The sequence below is a fragment of the Mauremys reevesii genome, linkage group 8 (genome assembly GCF_016161935.1).
Source record: "Mauremys reevesii isolate NIE-2019 linkage group 8, ASM1616193v1, whole genome shotgun sequence".
Taxonomy (NCBI): domain Eukaryota; kingdom Metazoa; phylum Chordata; order Testudines; family Geoemydidae; genus Mauremys; species Mauremys reevesii.
Window position 1 is genome coordinate 15,890,320 of NC_052630.1, and position 18,161 is coordinate 15,908,480.

Here is an 18,161-nt window from a genome sequence, read left to right on the forward strand (position 1 = left end):
AGCAGTGTAGTTGCAGCTATGCCACAGTAGTGTGGATACTTGCTACAGCGACAAAAGGGGTTTTTCTGTTACTATAATAAATCCATCCCCTTGAGAAGTAGTAGCTACGTCAATGGAAGAATTCTTCTGTCAACCTAGTGGTGTCTGGAATCTTGTTCTCTTTAAAATCTTTTTCATGTTAACAGTTTTTACAGGCTGGTCTAATATGCTTTTGGCAGTTCCAACCTTCTTCCCTGTAGGTCACCAGGGGAAGTTTTTATACATTTGCAGGGTGCGGGACCGTAGCTTAATTGGGCAGGGCAGGATTGGCCTGTTCCTAGAAGGGCCTGGGGTACTGCAAAGTGTCCTCTGAAAGGCTTCCCATTCTCAATAGTAGTTGGAGAGCAAACTATGTCAGTGGAAAACACTCGTGGATATCCTCTCAGGCTCTGTGTTTGAAGACCCAGTGGGAACTGCTGATCTTTATTCTGTTTCTGGGTAAATTCCACTACTCTAACCCCCCGCCCTCTAGACAGAATTGGTCAGACTGTTTTCCTTAGGCTTCAGACATCCCATTCTTCCAAGCTGCTCCCACTTGAATCGGCGCCATCAAGATTTAGCAACCTGCCATTGTCTCTAGCGTAGAAGAGGCATGACACAGGCTTTACAGCAGATGGTGGATTTATACCCACTGAGGCATCCAGTGATGCAGTGATTTCATATATAAATTGTACTTAGATTCCCCAAATTGTCACATTCAGATGTGAATTTCAGAAGTTCACGCCTAGTGTATCTTTTCGATCTTCGTTCCATAAAAGGCTCAAACACATTCAGGTAAAACTTCAGCTTACTCCCTCTGGCCCACCCCTAGCAACCTGCCTACAAATAGCTGACCTGCTAGCTAGACTACCTCTTTTGGGGAAGGTCATTCTTTCTATTTATACACCTCTACCCTGATATAACACGACCCAATATAACACAAATTCAGATATAACGCGGTAAAGCACTGCTTCGGGGTGGGGGCTGAGCACTCCGGTGGATCAAAGCAAGTTCGATATAACGCGGTTTCACCTATAACGCGGTAAGATTTTTTGGCTCCCGAGGACAGCATTATATCGAGGTAGAGGTGTATATTTATTTTCGCCTGTTCGTCTCCCGAGTTGAAAGTTGAGGAACTCATTGGTGGTTGTTTTGAGGATTTCTGAACGTGACTCACAAGGAAATTGCACAATGTTGCAGCATTTCCTTCTATTGCTCACTGCATTAAAAACACTAGGCTCCTTCTTGAAAGCTGAGAGAATCTGGCAGGGCCTGCCCCCTTGACAGCATGCTGTAGTCTAAACAGAAAGTCTGGGTAGAAGAGTAGGTCTTGACTGCAAGAAAAAATCCTTTATTACAGGGATTGACTTGATGATTGAATTGGTCTTTTCCTTCTCAGATTGTTGTGAGCCAAGTGCTGGATCTCTTCTAACTTCTGTAGCTGTGTCAAGTGTGCCCACAAAGATGATTTCCCACACACCTTATCTTTAAGTAAGAATGCCTGAGATGCACATATAGGTGTTTGCATAAATCACCGTTTCCCATCTCTCAGAACATAGTATTCTATTTTCTAGATCGCTTCTCCATTTAAGCACAATCAAGAGTGCCAAAACTTGACCCATTCAAACTTTATCTGATACATTCTAGGATATGCAGACAGGCGTCTAACCTTCAAGCCCTAAAACAACAATGGTGCATATAAAATAGATATGTATATAGGTGTGTGTGTGTAATGTTATAACAAAAACATTTAGTGAACTCAGAGTGGAGGGTGCTAGACTTCATAACCCATGAGCATGAACCATAAAACAAGGAAATAAGCAGTTAAGTCACTGAATGCTTTCTCTCACAAGTTCCTCTTCTCAGTCTCCATTTACTTCTCTTTTTAGCACATGCAGCCCACAAGTTGCCACCTTCATCCTGCACAAATTCCAAGCCCTGCTGAATTCCAACTATATTTATTTGGTTGCATGTTCACGTGTTTAGGGTTGAAGTGGTTTTCATAAATTAGATTATAAGTGGTTCTGTGCTCTGTTCTCAATCAGCATACGAGTGGGTTATGTATCCGATTGCAAATGGTGGCTGCAAGATCTATTTTTCTGCAATGCTTGGGAAAGCGTACATGATCTATTTATTTCTAAGTTTGGTATTAATTTTTATGTAGAAATTACGGACCTGAAATCCCAGTATGCGCTGGTGTATTTTACATATATATGAGAGACAACATAGGTGAGGTAATATCATTTATTCAAACAACTTCAGTTGGTGAGAGAGACAAGTTTTCCAGCCACACAGAACTCCTCTTCAGGTATGGGAAAGGTACAGCTAACATCACAGCAAAATGTAAGGTGGAACACATTGTTTAGCATAAGTAGCTAGCACATATTGTAAGGGACCATTCAAAGCAATACATATATGGTCAGTGTAGGCTGCCCACTGATTGCTCAAATGGAGGTACAGATCCATGGAGTGATGGAAGGGAAGTATCCCTTGCATCCGACGAAGTGGGTATTCACCCACGAAAGCTCATGCTCCAAAACGTCTGTTAGTCTATAAGGTGCCACAGGATTCTTTGCTGCTTTTACGGAAGGGAAGTAGTGGAAACTTGCTTTTTTTAGCGTGCATATCCTACCAATAAACAGTCTACCTACCTTAACTCAGCAATGAAGTATGAGTGTGTGAATTTCCCAGGTTTATTAATGTGTGCATATTTAAAGGGTTTCTTCTACAAAAGTATCAGAGGGGTAGCCGTGTTAGTCTGGATCTGTAAAAGCAGCAAAGAATCCTGTGGCACCTTATAGACTAACAGACGTTTGGGAGCATGAGCTTTCGTGGGTGAATACCCACTTCGTCGGATGCATGTAGTGGAAATTTCCAGGGGCAGGTGCATATATGCAAGCAAGAAGCAAGCTAGAGATAACGAGGTTAGTTCAATCAGGGAGGATGAGGCCCTGTTCTAGCAGTTGAGGTGTGAAAACCAAGGGAGGAGAAAGACTGTGAATGGCTTGCCATCTACAAAACCAGTTTCTCCTCCCTTGGTTCCAAGGTGAGAAATATAGCTACAGTACTACAATTAGCTGGATTTTGGATTTGCCTATTAACAATGTACAGTGGTTTTCCACCCTTTTATTAACACCAGCTTTGAAATTCCTAGTGAAGGAATTCCTCTCTTGGATCTTGAAATACAATCAGATGGGAATAATTAGGGAGGACATTATGGCATTGTGACTGCAGTGCTGTGTGTTAGTGATTTGCCTGTAGGTTATTCATTAACCTCTGGTTGAAGAGTTATAGCTTCACCAACTAAACCTGTTCCACAAGATGAGATATGGAGCACAGATTCTTAGCCCAAAAGCACGTTTTCTTTGCCAAACTTTGTAGCTTGTGGAAGTGGACAGTAGTGGAAAGTGAGGAGTATAAGCAAAGATGGCTAGTAGTTTCTTATTCCTATCTGTGTTTTGATTTGTTTTGTTTTATTTTTCATGAAGAGATTACCTTTGAAGAACTTTTCTGAGTTAGAACTATCAGCTATTTAGCTAGGGTATTTTAACAATAGAGAAGGTAACTCAGAAGTATTTGCAATATGCTTGAACATTTATACGTATAGTTATTCTGTCCTGTTAACATGCAAATCTATTTATTTCCAGCTAGTATACAGAAGAGAGAGAATCTCAAAAAATTCACTACGACAGCAGTTGGGTCAATTTCAATATCCATTTCAACACCAGTACATCTAATACACAGTCAGCCAGGTCTAAATCTTTTTGAATTTGTAAAATTATAAATTTAGACTCCTGGGAATGATTTTTGAAATTGGCCCTTGATGCTGGACAAACCCCAGTGTTACCAACTCAAAGGACTTTATAGCAAATCTTGTGTTTCGCAGTGTTTTCCCTTAAAGCCCTGCTTTGTGAATTATGTGATTAAAAAAGAAAAGCAAGTTTCTATCCCTCCTTTTTGCCAAGAAAAGCTTCAATGTGACTTGAGTATAATGTAAAACAGGAGTGGGCAAACTTTTTGGCCTGAGGGCCACATTGGAGTTGCAAAACTGTATGGAGGGCTGGGTAGGGAAGGCTGTGCCTCCCCACACAGCCTGGCCCCTCCCCCATCCGACCCCTCCCACTCCCTGACTGCCCCTCTCAGAACTTCCAACCCCCCGGCTCCTTGTCCCCTGACCGCCCCCTCCCAGGATTCCCTGCCCCTAACCGCCCGTAGAACCGCCCATCCACGCCCCCCCAGTCCCTGTTCCCTGACTGCTCTGACCCCTATCCACACCCTTGACCCTTGACAGGCCCCCCAGGCCCCCACGCCTATCTAACTCCCCTGTTCCCCATCCCGTGACCCCTATCCACACCCCCGCCTCTGACAGGCCCCCACCCCAGGACTCCCACGCTTATCCAACCCCCCCCATCCCCTGACTGCCCCCGAGAACCTCCGCCCCGTCCAACTTCTCCCTGAATTCCCCCCAGGATCCCCTAACCCAGGGGTAGGCAACCTATGGCATGGGTGCCGAAGGCGGCACGCGAGCTGATTTTCAGGGGCACTCACACTGCCTGGGTTCTGGCCACTGATCCGGGGGGGCTCTCCATTTTAATTTAATTTTAAATGAAGCTTCTTAAACAATTTAAAAACCTTATTTACTTTACATACAAAATAGTTTAGTTATATATTGTAGACTTAGAGAAAGAGACCTTCTAAAAACGTTAAAATGTATGACTGGCACGCGAGACCTTAAATCAGAGTGAATAAATGAAGACTCGGCACAACACTTCTGAAAGGTTGCCAACCCCTGCCCTAATCCCTTATCCAACCTTCCAGCCCCAGCCCCCTTATCATGCTGCTCAGAGCAGCATGTCTGACAGCCGTGCCGCCCGGCCGGAGCCAGACATGATGCCGTGCTGCTCGGCAGGAGCGTGCAACCCCGCCTCCCAGAGCGCTGCCCGTGCAGCGGTGTGGCTGTGGGGGAGGGAGGACAGCGGGGGAGGGGCCGGGGGCTAGCCTCCCAGCCAGGAGCTCAAGGGCTGGGCAGGATGGACCCGTGGGCCGTAATTTGCCCACCTCTGATCTAAAAGATTTGCCATTGTTACTGGCCTAGCTGAACCACTGTCCCCTGGTTTCTGGCCTCATGCCTTTCACTTTTGTAGGGTGGAATCATGTGATTCTCCCTCTCATAGACCAGACCCTGAACACTGGATAGATACACTTTGTGTATTGACTATGCTTTTTCTGGGGTTTGGTACCTGTAGTTCTTCCCTTTAGGTATCCGTGACCAATAGCGTGACTAGACATGGTCTACTTCTTAAATCAAAGTATTGCTGAATCTTAACAGTAGGAATAAAGCATAACATAAGAGAAAAAGGATTTTAAAACAACAAAAGGTCTTTATGCATTCCTATCTTACCTAGAACCACTCCATCCTTTCGTAGAGACCCCAAGCCAGCCTCACTTCCCCAGTCGCCCCAACCGATGCACTGTCTCTGAGGCTTTTTTTCCATAACTCTCTTCAGCGCCTGCCCCCTTCCCTATAGAGAGAGACTTCTTCTGATCAAAATTATCTATTCTCTCAATTCATGAGCATGGACCCCCTTGGCAATCTCATCTGATGAGCTCAGCAGGAGGTCAGAGGTAGACCACAGAGTGAATGGTTTTATATTGTCCCTCATGTGTGGGTATATAGGTGAGCTTTCTTTTGCTTTTCCAGCAGCCTGCTGTTAAGCTGAAAAAACCTCTTGTGATAGACCCAGGCCAGTTGGGAACAGTAGAGTAGGAGAAGGTGGGAAAGATAGCTCAGTGGTTTGAGCATTGGCCTGCTAAACCCAGGCTTGTGAGTTCAATCTTTGAGGGGGCCACTTAGGGATCTGGGGCAAAATCAGTACTTGGTCTTGCTGGTGAAGGCAGGGGGCTGGACTCAATGACCTTTCAGGGTTCCTTCCAGTTCTGTGAGATAGGTATATCTCCATTTATTAATTTTATTATTAATTATTAATATGAATTTATTAATTAGAAGGGAGATATACTGGCCACTGGATAAGCAGTTTTCTGTTCCCTGAGTGACCAGAGCAGGGGCTGCTCCAGGCTAATGAGAACACCTGACTCCAGTTAAGCTGCTAAGAGTCAGGTGAGGCTGTTAAGCACCTGACTCTAATTAAGCCCCCTGTGATGCTGTAAAAGGGCTCACTCCAGTCAGGCCAAAGGGAGCCAGAGGAGAGGAAGTGTGTGCGTAAGGAGTGAGAGGATGTGCTGCTGGAGGTCTGAGGAGTACAAGCGTTAACAGACATCAGGAGGAAGGTCCTGTGGTAAGGACAAATAAGGTGTTGGAAGGAGGCCATGGGGAAGTAGCCCAGGGAGTTGTAGCTGTCGTGTAGCTGTACCAGGGGGCACTCTAGACAGCTGCAGTCCACAGGGCCCTGGGCTGGAACCCGGGGTAGAGGGCGGGCTTGGGTTCCCCCCAAAACCTCCCAACTCCTGATCCAACACAGGAAGATCTCTGAGGCTAGCAAAATCTGCCAATAAGCGCAGGACCCACCAAAGTAGAGGAGGAACTTTATCACACTCTTCATACCGTGAACATCCAATAACCCCATCACAGTCTGGTATTCATAAATTATTACAGAGCAACCCCACTTCTGCCACAGGCTCAGAAACTGGACAGCAAATAAAAAGAACCCTGAAATTATTATTTTTAAAAAGTCTCATGATTTTTAAGCCAGTCTCGTGGTTCTTATGTGTTTCAGTCCTGACTCTCATGGATTTTGGATGCTTGGGGCTAGCAATAATTAAATCCTGCAAACACAAACAGGCACAATAGTTCACCACCAAGAGATCTGACCATTCAATCTCCAGGTGCACTGATTTAGTCAAAGACTTTAATACATGCAGAAGTGCCTTGCTGAGCTAAGACTTCAGATAGCTGCAAGTCCAGCCTATGTCAGTTGTTGCTCACAAGCATCGCAGGCTGTTGCAACCTTTTAAACTTTAAACTGTCAGATAACCAGTCTCTTAACTGGCAGCTTTAGGCCAAATGGAAAGATAAAACTGGAGGGTGCTTAAAATGGTATTAATCACATGCTGAAGGGCTCAGGAGAAATTAGTATAGCAAGAAAAGCAGTTTTTAAGAGGTTGCTAGAAGATGTACATTTAAAATAGGACATTTAATTTAATTTCAGTGCTGGTGAAATGGAAGGTATTTGTTACACTTACATTACCACCAAGTGGTTATAAATAGGTCTAACAAAATCTACGCAAGTCTAACTTTCACCACGTATCCAAACATCTCTTAGTTTTGCCCTGGCTGCAATGTAGGTTTGGTCTTCTGGACAGCTGCCACATTTATCTTTTGCGCTTCTGCCCCTGGTTTACCATTGGCTAGCTTAGGAGCACTGGAGGCAAAACAATCTACATTACCATCTGTGCTGTATTGAACATAACATTTTGGTACTCGAACATTAAAGGCCAAGTTGATATCTGGCTCAAAAAGAAAACAGAAGATATGATATCTTGCATTAACACAAACCCAAAACATATCTGGTTTGCACTACCACCTAACTCAACTGGAGTCTTCACACAAGTATAATAGATCCATCCAGTAACCAACTTTCACTTACACAGGTAGATTTAATGCCCTGGGCTTGTGTGCAACTATCCAGAGCTTGTTCAAAGAGATTCATATAGTCATGTCTCTAAAACCTGATCTGGGCAAGAGCAATGGATGCTATGCCAAGACCCCAAAGGGGACCTTTTCCTGTTCATGCCAGCAGAGTTTTGGATGCACTACACTGATGTTTCTGACAGAGGGACAGATGATAGTCCTTAAAGCGCTAGTAGACCCCGGGATTTGGACCTTTTGAATAATTCATTAACAGAACTCTCTCCAAACTTGGAAAACTGGCTCTTGTCCTAGTAAGCACCTCTCTTCTCTTCAAAAATATTGGGCCCTTCCAGCAGATGTGCCTGTTATGCTTGGGAGAAGGCGAAACATTTCACTTAATACTTTGGATGGTGCTGGATTTTTCATATTGAATGTGAACTGAAATGGAATCATGTCTATTCTAAATCCTTTCCCTGGGGAAAAGGACTCTTTTGCTGTGGTGGGGTTCAGGGATTTTTAGGAAGAGAAACCTGGGGTTTTGCAACAGTGAAGCAGCCCAAAACTTCTGATTCCAAAATGTTGGAGGAATCTAATGAAACCGCAAGGAATTCCCCTTTAAGCACAATGGCTTTTTACAGAATTATTTCAATAATGGCAATCAGCAGAAAGCAGGATTGTTAGAGAATTGGGCTAAAGGATTAACACACAGAGAGGAATTTCTTTTCGCAATGAGCAAGATGAAGGATTGGCTGCATATCATTTTATAGCTGCGTGACAAACTGAAATACAAATGCCCTTTTTTACTCTGTGCGGATGCTTTGCTGTTACCCATATAGTACACTGACGGTACTATGTGAACGCTGCAGCTGGGATAGACTCATGCTAGTTCAGCTCAAGCCAGTGTGTTAAATATAGCAGTGAGGATGTTGTGGCACCAGCAGAGGCTCAGGCTTAGCCACCCAAGCTCGGACTCACCCTACACCCTGGGTCCGAGTTAGCCTGAGCCTCTGCCAGTGCTGCACTGTCCACCTAGCTATCCGGAGCGCAAGAGCTCAAGCTGAGCTCGCTCGAGTCTGGGAGGCACGCTCCCAGCTGGAGTGTAGACATACCCAATGTGTCTCTGAAATCTGCTTCCCTTCTTTTCCCTTTCTTTGCAGAACTAGTTTCAGTCCCAATCACCCTTGTCTTGTAAGACCAGACTTGAAAAAAAATGATATGCAGGCAAACAAAATTCCCTCTCTGTAGCTTGAATTATGTGGGATCCAATGAGATGTGTATTTGGAAAGCCGCGGATAAGTGTGAAAACTAGAACTGTGGATGAGTCAGTCAGTTTGATGAAAGGGAACTTATCTCTACCTTAAAAAAGGCACCTAAAGAACAGTGTCACAGGACGTATCTGGGTGGATGTTGTGTACTAAAATTGAGTATATTTCTACTCTGAATGGGATTCAAAGGCAAGGTGTAGACCACTGCTTGACCCCCAGTGAACAAGGGGTTAACCTCCAGCTCTGCTTTGTCCTCCCCCTACAGATGCTTGAGAGAGTGGATTCTTTGGGGATAGGGGGAGGGGTATCTTGGGGAAAGTCAGACACTTCACAATCAGTCTTAGTTTTTCCGTTCACTTTCCTGCTTGTCTTCACGTATTTTACTTTGTTTGCTGTGCACGTTCTCCCTTGGGGGCAATACTTCTGCTTACTGCAGCTGTTTTTTCTGTTGAGAAACCCCCCTAGCGTACATATTTAAAATAGTTTTTCTCTCTTGCCAAAGGAATCTCTAGTTTTCAAGTATCATGTACTGTAGTTAGTTTGTGGTGCCACAGAGGGAGAGATTGAGAAGTATATTTGTACGGAAATGTATAGTCAGGATTGCTTGGATCTTAGCGCAAAAGGGACAGTATCCACAGTCTGGTCCCTCAATTTTATGTTGTTCCATTAATTTACATATATATAAGTATAATTCCTAGAAGTGCTACTGTGATTTCTCAGTAGGGCCCTTATAATGGTGGCAAGGGTTACCAGCAGAAGAATTCTAGGAATGATAACTTGATATTCTTTTGACATTCCCCAAAGACTCATCAATTTAAGTGGCTTAACTATGTGTAAATAAAAATATTGCAAAAGCACAGTATGACATGAAGACAAATGATTTTTTTTTCAGATGGTTATCTGTATTTAGTTGCAGCCATTGGTTCAGTACTTAAAGTTTCAGTCTAGATCAGTTTGCCTTGTCCTGATTCTCTCTCTACTAAGGGTACGTCCAGACTACCCGCCGTATGGGCGCGTAGCGATCAATCCCCGAACGCACTCCCCGTCGACTCCGGAACTCCACCAGAGCGAGTGGCAGTAGCGGAGTCGAGGGGGAGCCGCAGCCGTCGATCCCGAGCCGTGAGGACGGGAGGTAAGTCGGAATAAGATACGTCGACTTCAGCTACGGTATTCCTGTAGCTGAAGTTGCGCATCTTACATTGACCAGTGTAGACCAGGCCTAAAACTCATCACAGATCTCAGCTGGTGCCCAAGTCAACAAGGAAGCAAGAGCATGTGCCTCTCTCTAAGAATGAAAGAGTGCCTTTTTCCTTTGACCTCCTAGCGGGGGAGGAGAGAGAAGACAAGACAATGATTTAATAGAGATTGGTTTCCTCTGAAGGACTTGTATCCTCCATAGTTATCAATTTTACTGTTTTGCATACCTACGTGCTCACCCACTTGTACGGCCCTTGGTAAGCTGGGCTGCCTTCCTCGCTTTGTTAATTATGTTACGAAGCTCATTCTCCTTGGCTCATTTATTTGAATCAAACCTAGATTAATTACCCATCTCCTGAACAGCTGGTTGCATGTGCCCCTAGGAGCCTCTTGCTCGTTGATCAGGCATTTGCTATGTGTTGAAGGTGTGTTTATTCTAAGGGGGAGCCTTCCAAGATCCAGAAGCCACATGGGAGAGCAATACTTAGTGCAGGTTAGTTTTCTTGTCAGATGACTTTGACCAAGCATGCTCCCCAACTTCCTTTCTTTTGTTCTTTAAAGGTGTGAACCTTTATTGCTTGTACAGTTGCAATAAATGCACATGGTGATTTACAGACAAAAGACAAAGGGTGCAATCCTGGCCCCACTGAAGTAAGTGCCTGTTTTGCCATTGACTTCAATGGGGTGATGATTTGACCCGCTGTCACTACTTCCAAGGGATTTGCAGTCCAAGTTAAGACATACTTGTTAAGAAATGGTAGGAAAGTGAGGGAAAAGAAAGGGAGAGGAGCTACCAAACAATAAGATTGTATTCTTGCTTTGGTTAATAACACATATGCCTTGTTTCAAACTCTACTGTTACTTTGAAGGAGTGACTGTAGTTTAGTTTACAGGCCTTGTGGTTTCTTCAGAGCTCTGGTCCCAGGAGCCTGACTGCAGTGGAGGAACCACATCAGAGCACTGATAGCAAGTAGGCAGCTTCCTGGCCCAAAGACAACTGTACTGCGTGTGACACCTGCCCGCTGAGATGATATATCATATCTGTCGGTAGCAGGGGAGGCCAGGGTAGTTTTTAAAGGACATTTCTCATCATGAGATTGGTAGAAGTTCCCTCTGCATTCTCCCCACCTCCCTCAGGTACACGGCCTAGTGCAGACTGTCATGTTACTGTAAGTATTCTGTCAAGTGGGGAGAAGGTCCCTGAAAACTTTCCTTCCTTAGCTGTTAAGAACTGGAATGATAACCTGCTCGGGGATGTGATTGAACTAATTCCTAATGCTTCTTGTCTCACTTGCGAAGGAGCTTCACAGCTTAGTTCCCACCCAGAGGAAAGCTCTACCCAGAGCTTGCAGCATTGGTTCAAAGACTGCACACACATTTTTTGGTTCTAATGGTCTCTGCCACACTCAGGGTTGACCATCTGCCTCGTGTGAGTGATGAGGAGTGAAGTGTACTATTGCAGTGGCTCCCAAACTTTTTAGTAAGGCAACCCACCAACTACTTGCTTTTTTCTTTTTTGCAACCCACCCGCAGTCCTGAATCACAGGCCAGCATCCTTCTCCACCACCTCTCCCTCCTTGCCCTGCGGAGGGGGCAGTGGCCACCCATAGCAGCACACTCTGTCCCAGCACCACAGCCCTCATCCCAGCCTGGTGCAGAGAGGAGGTCTCGGGATGGTGGTGGGGTAGGGGGGAGGTTGGAGAGTGAGCCTACCCTGCACTCACCCTGCCATGGTGGCACCTGTCCTGGCACTTCACTTGTCGCGACCTGGCGCGCAGAGCCAGAGTGCTGCTCGGGTTTGGTCCTGAGTGGGCACTGGTGCCCCCTGTGCCAGGTCACAACACCACTCACTAAATTTGGCCCAGTTGCCCCTCCATCATGATATGTTAGCTGACTGGGCTGTAGGCTCCCTCCTAACAGACAACAGAGGCAACCAACAGAACTTCAAACATGCTAGACTGCCTCTTGACAGGGATTTTAGCTGCGTTAAGCTAACAGGATTTGAAAACGCCCCTTTTGTGCCCATCAGGATGCATCTTTGGTGATGTGAAAGTGACCAGGACTTAATGGTGCCATGTCACGAAAGGCAGAGTTGTTGAGGAAGGGAAGGTCTTGTGGTTAAAATACTGGACTGGGATCGAGACCTATGTGTGTGGCTCTGACAGAGACCTTGTGTGATCTTGGATAGGTTGCCTAATTTCACTATGCCTTGGTTTCCCCCCTGTAAACTGGAGATGATAATTCTAGCTTTCTCCTATTTGTGGTCTTGTCTGTTTGGGTTGTAAACTCTTGTGGGCAGGGACTGTCTCCTACTATATCTTCGTACAGCATCCAGCACCAAGTAGCTATGATCTTTGCTGGGGCTTCTAGGCATTTCTGTATTGTAAATAATGCAGCATAATTGTTCTAGTAACTACATGTGGAATCTTTATATAACTAAAAGGTTAAAGACTTCCCTTCTGTTTTCTAGGTCTACAACTCGAACAAAGACAATCAAAGTGAAGGCAGTAAGTATTTAATTTTTAATTTTTATTTTTTTTTAGAGCAAGATCTTGTTGCTTGGGAAAACTAATGCATTGTGAGGAAGAGGTGCTGCGAATAGGAATTGCCCTGCACGCCATCACAGCATGCAGTCATTACTGATGTGGCCATGTCTGTTGCTTATATTTGACTGTAATCATGGAACAGTTTGAATGAGACAAAAGGGACTGGGAGGTGAGATTGTAATTCTTGTCTCATCTGCTCTGGAGCATGATGCTCAGATTTTCCCCATCCATTAAATTGGGATGATGATGATGATGATCTGCATCAGTTTGTAAAGTACTCTGAGGAATTAAGAGTTAGATATGAGAATGATTATTATAAAAAGCAAGTATGATTTTGTTTAATATTATTAATATTTATAAATAATAATACCCCCCCCACACACCAATCCTTCCTTTTCTCCAACTCAACCAATGTGACAGCCCAATAGACCAGCCTTCTTTTTACCAAAAGACTCAGACTGTGTAGTGTAAAAGTCTTATGGAGCAAGCCAGTGCCAACAGATACTCTGGGAAGACCCTGCCTAATCAGATCTCTGAAAAAGAGCCCAAAAGATTGATCTTAAAGACTTATCTCCCTTAGCCCAGACAATCAATGCGTCCTGGACTCAGAAGAGTACTCCCATTGCTCCAAGGAGGAGCAGTTCCACCTTGTCCCACCTCTCACCTCCCATGTTTCAAAACGCTTGATTGGACCATTTTCAATAGGTTTGGGCTAGCATAGATATCCTCCAAATTGCAGCTACTCAAAGCTCTTAAACGCACCTACAGTTACTGGGCACACTGAAGCCAACTCTTTATTTTTAAACAAGTAAATATTTCAATTGTAAGCTCTCTGGGACAGGAACCTGTCTTCACACTTGCCTGGAAGCACCTCTCACTGTGATACTACATAGACACTAAGGGTATGTCTACACTACCCACCAGATTGGTGGGCAGCGATCGATCCAACGGGGGTTGATTTATCGCATCTAGTCTAGACATGATAAATCGATCCCTGAGCGCTGTCCTGTCGATTCCTGTACTCCACTGCCGTGAGAGGCGCAGGAGGTATCGACAGGAGAGTGGCAGCAGTCGACTCACCGTGGTGAAGACACCGCGGTAAATCAATCTAAGTATGTCGACGCTATCTCCCTCCTCCCCCCCCAGTGTAGACCAGGCCTAAGTGAGGGAATGTTTGTAAATGCTTTTTTTTCTTGCAGCTGCTCCCTGCTCTTGCTCCTCCGCTCCCCCGCCTCCCTCTTCCTGACATGGATTAAAGCCTGGTTATTGGCTGCATGTGGTTTTTATCACATTTGGTGTGTTTATTATGCTTCCGTGCAAAGCAAAATGACCAACACCCAGCGCTGACATAGTGCTTCATGTTCATAGAGGGCTGTGCGAAGGAGTAATACTTTGTCTTTATATGACACCTTGCCTCAGAGGAGCTCAGAGTGCTCATATTCCCATTTTACGGCTGGGCAAAACAAGGCACAGATCAGTTGTCAGGGAGAAGAGAACAAAAATCAGTCAGAACCTTAACCGGGACCCGGGACCTCCCATAAATGGTCAGGTTGCAAAACGATCACAATTTTAAAACACACTGCACCTGGGCAGTGGTAGAGTTCAGGTCACACGTCCTTGGGAAGCTTTCTATGGTCACTTGCATTTTCTAATTCTCCATCATTCCTTTTGTTTAAGGCACACTAAGTTTGCAAAGCCTACACTGGCTCTGCAATGCCTAGCTTAGGTTCTCCATACATAATGCCCCAATAAATCTGGAGGGCCCTCTTGAGGGGCAGTCTGAACCCTCTACATGCATTTGGGCCACTTATCACAGGCAAGTTTATTTACACACAGTCTGTTTCCTTAGCTCCCACTGGTGTCTAAGTCTTTGAACAGATCACTGGCAGCTTTATTAAGGGCGGGCTGGAGCATGAAGGGGAAGGGGGATGACAGTCCGGTTGCCATTTTTAGTCAGCCGGTAGCTAAGATGAAAGCCCCATGAGATCATAGGCCTTTGTTGCTGTGGGATCCTGGCTGGTGTGTGGCTTATAAATAGAATATTTTCCCCTGCTGAATCTGAGAAGGGTTATACACACTGATGGGGAATTTCAGACTTGCTTCTAGACATCAAGCCCCTTCATCTGATAGGTCTGACATTCAGCTGACTGAGCAGCCTGGGGTAGCATGGCTTCCCTTTCTGTCCTTGCCAGCCACTGGTGCTGACAAATAGAAAATGATTTCAGCCCCACTCTCCCGCTCCTCTCCCCACAATTTCCCCCCCGCTCTCCAAGGCAAGATTTACATCCCTGTCAGTTTGGGTTTTTTATAGAGGTGGTGAGTGATACAAGATGGTGCAATGACAGGTAATTCGATACCTAGGTGGGATATGCAGTGCTGCTAACTTTGTCTTACCCTTGCTTCTGAGTGGTACAATTAGTGCAGCTTGCATTGTCTGAACCAATCTCTAAATTCACTGAGTTGGAGCTGCAATATTATTAGTTGAGAGGAGGCATGTTAACAGCTGGTTCCTTAGGTACACAGTGACAAAGCAAAGTTTTACTGATTCCTTCAGGGACTATGTAGGTTACAGCTTGGGGCTCTGTGTCTGACCCTGCTGAGGGGAAGAGAGATTAAAACTTGGTCTGGTAGCACTGTTTGTACTTGAGATGTCTCCCAGAGTGCATTAGTGCAGTAAGAGTGTGAGTAAATATGGTACTCCGAATTTGGTTGGCAGTATGGCTAAGTCCTAGCCAGAACTCCATTCTGGCTCTGGTAGAGACTGGTGGCATTGTAGGGGCAGTGTACTTTTACTCTCAAGGGGAAGAGGGTGGCTTAGCTGATTCTTTGTTTCTTCTTGGCTTCTGTTCCTGGCCATGGACTTTCTGTGTAGCTTTGGGAAAGTCACTAGTTACAGCAGTAGTAAGTGCATGTAGGGTCTGTCTACACCACCGTTAAACACCCGTGGCTGGCCTGTGTTAGCTGACTCAGGCTAAGGGGCTGTTTAATCGCAGTGTAGACTTTGCGGAACCAGCTGGAGCCTGGGCTCTGGGACCCTGCAAGGGGAGAGGGTCCCAGAGCTCAGGCTCCAGCCCCAGCCTGAATGTCTACACCACAGTTAAACAGCATCTTAGCCTGAGCCCCAAGAGCCAGAGTCAGCTGATGTAGACCACCCCCGGGTTTTCAATTGCAGTGTAGACGTACCCTTAGTGACCCTTCTCACCAAGGTATCTGGGTGCTTTTCAAAGTAAGTTGAGGCATTCGAGAGGAGATCATACACCTTGTTTCTCTGCTGCCTGCAGCTTCACTAGTCAACTGAGAATCTAGGATTTAATCAGTTGGGAAGGCCTGGGCAAAGGTGCGTGTCTTTCAGTATCTTCTCCTTTGCCATGCCACATCTGCAAAATGAGGAGAATGCTCCTTGCCTACTTCACAGACTGCATTTAGGGTTTGTAAAGTGCACCAAGATTGTCAGGTGAAAAGTGTGTACGTAAAAGTAAAATATTATTAAGTTGGCCTGTGCAATTCTTCTTCGTGTGCTTGCTCATGTTGATTCCATTCTAGGTGTGTGCGTGCCCACGTGCACAGTTGTCGGAAACTTTTGCCTTAGCGGTATCGGTAGGGTTGACTGTGGCGCCCCCTTGAGTGCCACGCTCGTGCATCGGTATATTAGGCGCCGCCGACCCTACACCTTCTCAGTTCCTTCTTACTGCCTGTGACGGTCGGAACGCCTTGTCTTGCGATTGCAAGAGAACTGGTGGTTCTTTACAGCCTTCTTTGTTCCACAAGCCGCCAAAATCTGAACTCTGAGCCCACCTCCGAGGATACTGCTTGTGAGTCACCTAGAATGGAATTGACATGAGCAAGCAATCGAATAAGAAAAATTGGTTACCTACCTTTTGTAACTGTCGTTCTTTAAGATGTGTTGCTCATGTCCATTCCATTACCCACCCTCCAACCCCTCTGTCGGAGTTGCCAGCAGGAAGGAACTGAGAGAGCGCAGGGGCAGCGGCACCTAATATACCGACGCATGAGCACAGCACTCAAGGGGGTGCCACAGTTGACCCTACAGATACCGCTAAGGCAAAAGTCTCAGACAACTGTGTGCATGAGTGTGTGCACACCTAGAATGGAATGGACATGAGCAACATGTCTCGAAGAACAACAGTTACAAAAGGTAGGTAACCGATTTTTTTTTCCATATGGTAACACTAAAGCAGCTGCTCATGTGTTCAAACATACAACTGTGGTCTAGTGCCCTTTAAAAAGTATGTGTGAATTGAACTGTACCTTTGACCAGCTCTGCTCAAATTGATTCTATAGACAGGGAGGACCAGAGACTGGGCCATTGGCAAGGTTATTTGCCATGTAATCCTAAGTATGGAGCCTCCCTACAAATACGTTAACATTGATTCAGTGATTGATTGCTCCTGTGGAGTCTGTGACTAAGTCCTGACTCCCAGAGCCAACAAGACCATGTTATTGCCCTACTTGCAGTGGTCTGAGACCAGTACATCCTGGAAGTCTGCTTCTTGGCTGCTCTCTTATTTTACGGAGCCATCGGATTTTATAAGTGGCCAGAGGGCCAGCATCCATAAAGTAATTTATCCTGCTCTGCTTAGGGAGAAAAGGGAGTGACTTGTGAGAGAGGTGATGGGGGTGGAGGGATGAGTTTCAGTGAACTTCTAACACTAAGTGTATTTTAATGTCTTGGTTAGCAAAAGCCAGAAGACCTGTCCTGTTCTGCTCTGCTTTAGTCTCTGAAAACAAATACTCTAGGCCATTTGGCCTTGGTACATGGAAGAAGATGAATGAATACATCCTCTTCTCCAACTCCACTGGCTCCCCTTTTACTTCAGGATCTGGTTCAAAATCGTTTTATAAACTCTTCAGAGACCTTATGCTCTCTACAAACCACCTCACTCCCTTCACTTTTCCCACACTACCTGATATCTGTCCTTCATCCAGCTTCTGTGAGAATGTGTTCAATGCAAGAGCCTTCTGCTCTGCAGCTCCTCTTCCCTGTCATCTTGGCATCTCATCAATTCTTCAACTTTTAAATCACAAACGGAAACCTCATTTTTCCTGGTCTCCATTTCTTGATTTCTCTCCCTCTATTCGTGTTTAATTCTATAAAACTATTTGAGAGAGTTTTTGTTTTGTTCTGCTATAAAACACAAAGCTGTATAATGTAGACTGCAAGGGAGTCTGTTTGATCTTGTGTCTCTGGTGTGGTGTGACATTTGTAAGTCTGGATTCAGCAAAATCAACCTGAGGCTGATTTTCCCCCTTCCCCTATGCTCAGGGAGTTGCTGTGTCAGCACTGAACGATGGAATTAAGGGATTAAATAGAAATAATGTACATGGCGGTAGGGTAGTTCAAGATGTTGCATAAGACAGGATAAGTTGCTTGTATTTAGTTAGCAAAAAAGCTGGAATAATGGTGGTGCTTGTCAAATGTTGATTAAAGTATCTCTATGCCAGATTATAGCATGAATACTATCTTGGATTGATACTCTGGTCAGTTGTACATTGAAACACACACACACACACACACACACACACACA

The 18,161-nt window shown here is 45.2% G+C and overlaps 1 protein-coding gene across 6 annotated transcripts in view; it reads left to right on the plus strand.

Moving 5' to 3' along the window:
• The window catches only part of ARHGAP26 (Rho GTPase activating protein 26), a 302,495-nt gene that overhangs the window by 143,464 nt on the left and 140,870 nt on the right, over positions 1-18,161 (plus strand). For all 6 annotated transcript variants that reach the window (XR_005583882.1, XM_039485733.1, XM_039485735.1 and 3 more), the window contains exon 12: positions 12,539-12,575. Coding sequence is in view for 5 of the 6 variants with exons in the window: in XM_039485733.1 (XP_039341667.1) it covers positions 12,539-12,575 (37 nt within the window). In the remaining variant the exon portion in view is untranslated. The remainder of the gene's footprint in view (positions 1-12,538; positions 12,576-18,161) is intronic.